At 39.8% G+C, this 8,241-nt stretch overlaps 1 protein-coding gene across 1 annotated transcript in view; it reads right to left on the bottom strand.

Moving 5' to 3' along the window:
* Positions 1 to 5,819: 5,819 nt before the first annotated feature.
* The window catches only part of LOC310810256 (interferon a3-like), a 3,215-nt gene continuing 793 nt past the window's right edge, over positions 5,820 to 8,241 (bottom strand). The window contains exons 3-6 of the mRNA XM_083677947.1: positions 7,802 to 7,876; positions 7,196 to 7,345; positions 6,306 to 6,383; positions 5,820 to 5,944 (exon numbers count right to left, since the gene is read on the bottom strand). Coding sequence (XP_083534073.1) covers positions 5,849 to 5,944; positions 6,306 to 6,383; positions 7,196 to 7,345; positions 7,802 to 7,876 — 399 coding nt within the window. The 3' untranslated portion in view covers positions 5,820 to 5,848. The remainder of the gene's footprint in view (positions 5,945 to 6,305; positions 6,384 to 7,195; positions 7,346 to 7,801; positions 7,877 to 8,241) is intronic.

The following is an 8,241-nucleotide window of genomic DNA, read 5'->3' as shown; positions in this document are numbered from 1 at the left end:
GGTCGGTTATCTGGAGACAAGATCTACAGCAGAGAGGCGTGGTTGGAAGGTTCAATAAAATCGAGGATTCATTCATTTAAGCCTCAAGCAACGATCCAGTGGATTGGCGTATTGACTCACCTGTTCGGAGTGTGTAGACAACAGTGTCGGATCTTCTCCTGAGGTGACTGTGTCTCCTGCTCCCATCGCTGCGGGTTAAATAGGCAGGATTCATGGATGTACAAAAAGTGAAAGGGGGGATATGTGAGATAAAAATGAATGAATTTTGGAAATTTTGGCCAAGTTCAAACCGCAAGGCAGGATTTCCGTTTTTCACATCCCCCCGAGTTCCCCCTCCTGTGGAATAGTAACGGAAGACGGGACGAGGCCTGCATGTCGCAGGTGGTATGAATGAAGAAGCTTCATGGCTGTGTGTGTGTGTGTGTGTGTGTGTGTGTGTGTGTGTGTGTGTGTCTGTGTGTGTGTGAGTGAGAGAGAGAGAGTGAGTGAGTGAGTGAGTGTGTGCGAGTGTGTGTGTGTGTGTGTGTGTGTGTGTGTGTGTGCGAGTGTGTGTGTGTGTGTGTGTGTGTGTGTGAGAGAGAGAGAGAGAGATTTCCTCAAATTATCAAGAATTACAAGGATTTGACGATCAGACAAACAAGGACAGTGAAAAGCCGTGACCGAGTAGTGCGGCTGCTGCATCCACGTAGAGGCGGCGGTGCCAGGCAGGCAGCCGAGGTGGACGAGTAATCAGTATGTTTTATTGTTCATGTCAATATCATATAATCGATAACTATCAATATATATCATCTGAATTGGCTTCCAAACACGCAGCTTGCTGCCACAACTTTAGGGACAGCCTGAAATAAAGCTTGTGCTAGTAGTTGCTGTAATTATTACTGGAATGTAGGCTACTTGTTATTGTTCATTTAATATAATAATTTCACTTTCTGTCATCATTGATTGATAGGTTCCAAATATATAAGGTATCATGTCAATATAGCATGAATTTAATTTAAATTAATTGAGAGAGAGAAAGAGAGAGAGTCATGTGAATTGTCGTCTTTTAAATGAAAATGTATTTTTTTCATCAACAGTTTTGAATGATTTGAACTTTTAATTCGTCAACATTTCAACGCATCCATTTGTGTGTCGTCGCCACAACACCAGATTATTTCGTATGTTTATTTACTTATCGAATTAATTTAAAATATTAAAAAAATATATATATCAAACGCAACAACATGTCCTTAAAAATCAAGCACCAATGCCTTTTTTTCCTTTAGAAAAGTTTAATAATTTATGAAACAATAATTAATGTAGACAATAAATAAATAAATAAATAAATAAATAAATAAATAAATAAATAAATAAATAAATAAATAAATAAATAAATAAATAAATAGACAATACATAAATAAAGACATTTATAACAGAACTATTCTCAACAGTCGACTATCCGTGCTCGTGGCTCCTCACTGCTCGCCTGTGCTCTCGAGGAACCGCTTCAGCTGCACCACGTGGTATCGAACCTCCGACCTCACCGTCTCCCAGGCGCATGCGCTGTGTTCCTGAAGAGCATACCGAGAGCTGTCAGTCAGCTGACCCGCCTGTGACCTCACCTGTGACCTCACCTGTGACCTCACCTGTGATCTCACCACAGCACCAAACAGTGGAAACTCCTAGTTTCTGTGGCAGCGTGCCAGCAACATGAATATCGTTATGTGATGAAAAGGGGAAGCAGTTTTACTCTTTCATTTGGGAGGTTTGATGACATATTTAAGATGATATTTGGGGACAAACCTTCTCTTTCAGGAGGCTGTCCAGCTGGTCAAAGTAGGCCTTGAGAGACACGCTGACGTCCGTCGTGTTAACCCCGCCCCCGTCTCCAGACGTCGTCACCACGTCTCCAACCTAGAAAACAACGGAATGACGTCAGATAGTGGTCAAAGTTTCAGCCTTTTAGCTCTCAGGCCATGAAAGTATGTCTGGTTCCATTCTAACCTCCAGCAGGGTCTGAAACACCCTGAACACATCACCATTGGCCTGGACATGCGTACAGGGGGTCTGATCATACTTACGCAGGCCTCCAATTTATCAACTTGACGAGATATGATGTTCTTGAACAGCCCCAGTTTCTCCCGGTTCCACGTGACAGAGGTCAGGTTGTTGTTGAATATCCTGGCCACGTGACTCAGAGCTCGGAGAGACACGAGAGAGACGTCCTCATGCTGAATGGAAGAGGACAGAGAGTTTACAATGGATGGATGGATGGATGGATGGATGGATGGATGGATGGATAGATGGATGGATGGATGGATGGATGGATGGATGGATGGATGGATGGATGGATGGATGGATGGATGGATGGATAGATGGATGGATGGATGGATGGATGGATAGATGGATAGATGGATGGATGGATAGGTGGATGGATGGATGGATGGATGGATGGATGGATGGATGGATGGATGGATGGATGGATGGATAGATGGATAGATGGATGGATGGATAGGTGGATGGGTGGATGGATGGATGGATGGATAGATGGATGGATGGATAGATGGAAAGATGGATGGTTGGATGGATGGAAGGATGGGTGGATGGTACTCAAATACATATTAAACTGTTATGACACAACAGGCTACTTGAGATTCCAATCATGAAGTATTAATGAATCAATTGAATGTTAATAATTAATAATTAGACATTATAATAATAATAATGTGACCTGCGCGTCCACGTAAACTCCCTCTGGGAACATGCGCGCGACCTTCTCTCTCAGGCACTGCGCGGGAAAGTGAGCACCCTGCAGAATAAAGTCACGTGTCAGACAAACGTTGTTATTGGAAGTGGCTTTGGATGAAAACGTCTTCTAAAAGACTGAACATGGAACATGTTTATCTGGAGAGAGTCGACGTGTCTCTTTGGATGAAAACGTCTTCTAAAAGACTGAACATGGAACATGTTTATCTGGAGAGAGTCGACGTGTTTCTTTGGTTACATTACATTAGAAACGGAGCATTTGTCGTGTTGTAAATATCATATCATCCGTTATCCTCGGAATAATAGAAATAACAAGCTTTATTTATATTGCACCTTTTTAAAACGGTGTTACAAAGTGATTTACAAGTAGATAAAACACATATGCAAATAACAAATCCAATATGAGTAGAAACAGTAAAACACAACACATTAAAAAAAGAGGGTTAAAGGCCAGTCAAAACAAATGAGTTATAATAGGAGTTTTAAATTTAAATACCGATCTTGCTAGCCTAATATCCTGAATATCCAGTGTTGTGTAGCCAGTAAGTAGCTGCCTCACCATGTCAGAGAGCAGCAGGATGCTCTGGTCGTTGAGTCTGCCGAGTCTGAACCGCGTCCAGCTGCAGGAGTCTGGGGCCGCGCTGCACACACACACCACCGCCACACACATGAGAACTACATTCAACACGGACATGTTTCTGGAGATCTGCCGACAGGTTATCAGTGATTAATGATGTTTATCTGGACTCGTTCTGATATCTTATCTTACCTTATCTTACCCACCTTATAAAGCTCTTTGTATAAAACTCCCTGTGTGGTTGGGTTGTACTGGCGAAGTTTCGGTTTCTGTGTGGTGTAATTGCGGGTCCCAATAATGTTCCAATTTGGTGACACATTATACAGATGTAGACCTACACGTTATAGAATGTTTCAGTGGTTTATTTGGGGGTACATATTTAATAAGAACAGTCAGCCAGAGTTATGTATTCTTTAGAACGGGATATTTAACACATGGGTGACTTTATGATCTCATCGGTCTAAATCATATTTCCATATCTGGACTCTCCTCCACAACAGACAGGCAGTATTCCATGGTCCTACACAACAGACAAGCAGTATTCCATGGTCCTAGACAACAGACAAGCAGTATTCCATGGTCCTACACAACAGACAAGCAGTATTCCATGGTCCTAGACAACAGACAAGCAGTATTCCATGGTCCTAGACAACAGACAGGCAGTATTCCATGGTCCTAGACAACAGACAGAGCAGATACTTGTTGTTTTTACTGACTGTGTTTTTGTTTCCTTTTTATTTATCTATTTATTCTTGTTCTCTCCATGGAATGTAGTCTATTTTAGTACTGAGAAAAACTCTAGAAAAATAAATGCATTATTATTATTATTCTGATTATACCCGCCCCTGAGAAGGAGAGAGGGCAGTAGCTCTGTGGCGCATGCGCGCTCTGGAAACTACTTTTCGCTCTCTTGGTGAATTCTGATGAATCTGATTGGGTAACTTCCCGACGGGTCTTTTTGACAGTTGGTTCTGTTTGAGTTCTAGAGTAGTGATGCCGAGTCAGTCAACTACCAGATGTGATGAAGATGATGATGATGAAGATGGTGATGATGATGATGGTGATGACGGTGGTGTTGATGATGATGATGATGATGTTTATGATGATGATCATAATGGTGGTGGTGATCCTCCTCCTCCCCCTCCTCCTCCGTCACCTGGTAGGAGCGACCGGCCAGGTAGGATGGAAACCAGAAGAGTGCAGAGCCAGAGATGCCCAAGCAGAGCCAGAGATGCCCAAGCAGAGCCAGAGATGCCCAAGCAGAGCCAGAGATGCCCAAGCAGAGCCAGAGATGCCCAAGCAGAGCCAGAGATGCCCAAGCAGAGCCACAGATGCCCAATGACTCAGTTAAGCGACATTTGTGCTGATCCATGTTCCTAATACAAGACTCGATGCCCTCGTGGTACACGGCGTATTGAGACAGGCTAAAGTGAACTTCTATCGTCTCCTATACGAAACATTGATATATTTACAAATTGATACAGTAGCCTAAAATCAATAAGTCAATCAACCAATCAATAAAACAATCAATCAATCAATAAAGTAAACGTTAATTGTATAGCACAGTTCGTGCATAAACGCAATGCGCTTCACAAAAAGACAAAACAGCTCCAATCAGACTGTATGTATATTCATTTAATTATATCTAATTGATATAATAACATCTAAATTCGATGAAATAGTTCAATATCACTATCCGTCTCGTGTCATTATTTGCGACATGGTACTGAATGCTGTAACGCTTTTCAATGTCACTGTTGCTGAGAGATCAGGATGGGATGTACATATTTAATTATTTATTTATTTATCTATTTATTTGTGACAAGTAGAGGCCTTGTGACTAGGCCATCCCCAATTACTAATAATAATTAGTTGTATACAACTTCGATAGTACCTCGAACGCGTCTCTCTACAAGACTGATTGTAGATAGAAGATAAATCCATGAATGAGTAAGACCATACCTCAGGGTTCTGCCCGACCAAAGCACTGACAGGTCCCAGTTCTTCCCAAACGACAGCACGACCAAGGAGGTGTGGATCTCAGCTGAATGCTGGGTCCTAGTGTCCCACCGACTATGGATTTGTTCTTTCTTTCTTTCTCCCTTTCCTCCTAATCTACCCATCTGGATGCCTGCTCAACCCTGTACTTTGAATATTAATAATAATAACAAAAATATCCCTGTTGCTGTAATATTACATCCACTCTCAGTAGGTAACACAAGAACAGAATCAGACCAATGTTCTCAAAAAGGTTTTATTCTTGTTTAAGTTTTTTACACTTTCAGTGTAAAGCAGTGTAGGCAACATAGTTCACATTCCACAGGAATTCCATAGGCCCCAAAAGATAACACAACATATAAATAAATATAATAATAAATATCAGAATATCAATAAATTATTATTAAAAAATAAATTGCGCAGCATAATTAAGCATATAAATAGAATAAATAACATGTTTGATCGATGCTTTATGAACTGGTTTGGTCAGGGATCAGAGGTCAGGGGTCAGAGGTCAGGGGTCAGAGGTCAGGGCCTCTTGGTTTGAGCGGCGAGGATGTCCAGCATCACAAGGTGATCTTTGGTCTCCTTCCTGATGAGCTCCCACGCCTGAGCATTGTACGCCTGGAAACCAACCACAGAGAAAACATATTATTATTATCATTATATTAGGATTATTATTATTGTTATTATTGTTATTATTATTATTGTTATTATTATAGTATTATGATTATTATTATGATTATTATTATTAGCATCATTATTAGGATTATTATTATAATTATTATTATCATCATTATGATTATGATTATGATTCTTCTTTTATTTTATTTTCTTCTTCTTATTATTATTATTATTATTATCATTCTTCTTCTTCTTATTATTATTATTATTATTATTATTATCATGATGATTATGATCATTCTAATTATTCTATGATTATGATTATTATGATGATGATTATTATTATGGAGGGTGAACTCACCATCTTCCTGAGGACCCTGCGCTTCAGCTTGTTGAAGTAGCGTTTCAGGCTCTTGTCTGGCTTCCTGCCAGGAGACACCTGCACAACAGAACAACACGTTACCCTCTGATTTACCTGAACGTAAGTTCCCTCACTACAACACAACACAACACAACACAACACACTACAACACAACACACCACACCACACCACACCACACCACACCACACCACACCACACACCACACCACACCACACCACACCACACCACAACACAACAGAACACAACACAACACACTAAAACACAACACACAACACAACACACCACACTACAACACAACACACCACACTACAACACAACACACCACACCACACCACACCACACCACACCACACACCACACCACACCACACCACACCACACCACACCACACCACACCACACCACAACACAACAGAACAGAACAGAACAGAACAGGATGGGATAGATTTGAATAGATTAGACTAGACTAGACAGTAGGGAGGTAACAATAGAACACTTAACCAGTATAACCAGTAACAATAGAACACTTAACCAGTATAACCAGTAACAATAGAACACTTAACCAATATAACCAGTAACAATAGAACACTTAACCAGTATAACCAGTAACAATAGAACACTTAACCAGTATAACCAGTAACAATAGAACACTTAACCAGTATAACCAGTAACAATAGAACACTTAACCAGTATAACCAGTAACAATACAACACTTAACCAGTATAACCAGTAACAATAGAACACTTAACCAGTATAACCAGTAACAATAGAACACTTAACCAGTATAACCAGTAACAATAGAACACTTAACCAGTATAACCAGTAACAATACAACACTTAACCAGTATAACCAGTAACAATAGTACACTCACGCAGGCCTTGAGGTTGTCAAACTGCCGGTGGAGAACAACAAGGAGGTGTTCCAGTTTGGTCTGGTCCCAGGTGACGGCCGCTGTGTTTCCGTCCAACAGTTCTGTGATGTGACGGATCGCCTCGCTCAGGAACCACACTCTGTCCTCGTACTGGACCGAAGAGAGAAGGTCATATTAATAACAACAATAACAACAATAACAACAATAACAACAATAACAACAATAACAATAGTAACAATAATAATAATAATAACAATAGTAACAAGAGTAATAATAATGACAATAGTAATAATAATAGTAATAATAATAATAATAACAATAATAATGACAATAATGATAGTAATAATAATAATAATAACAATAGTAATAATAATAATAATAATAATGACAATAATGATAGTAATAATAATATTAACAATAACAACAACAATAATAACAATAATAACAACGATAATAACAATAATAATAATAATGATAATAATAATGATCAAAATAATTATAATTATAATAATGATAATGCATTTATCTTGTATAGCGCTTTTCTCAGGACTCAAAGACACTACATTCCATGGAGAGAACAAGAATAGACAGACAGATGTATCTTACCTCAGCCTGGTAGATGCGTCTGTACTGGGAGAACGGGAAAGATACTGGCATGTCCTCCTCCGTGTACTCTCCTCCCTGCACACACACACACACACACACACACACACACACACACACACACACACACACACACACACACACACACACACACACACACACACACACACAGATAATGATGTCAAGTTACAGATCATCTTAATCAGGCATCTCGAATAATAAACAAGACGTTTGAACTGAAGTGTTACTTTGACAGTTAATTCTCTCAAAGATTATTATTCAAACATTCACATTGTCAATATCCTACAAATCATATCAAGTTCATTTGTCATATAAATATAATACAGCCGCCGATGGTGTAATGAAATGTTCAGGACAAGTTAGCTCCTCAACAATACAACAACCTCGTCTGTCTCAGAACCTCGTCTATCTCAGAACCTCGT

The sequence above is a fragment of the Argentina silus genome, assembly GCF_951799395.1.
Source record: "Argentina silus genome assembly, chromosome: 9".
NCBI classification, from domain to species: domain Eukaryota; kingdom Metazoa; phylum Chordata; class Actinopteri; order Argentiniformes; family Argentinidae; genus Argentina; species Argentina silus.
This window is presented reverse-complemented; position numbering and strand designations above follow the sequence as displayed.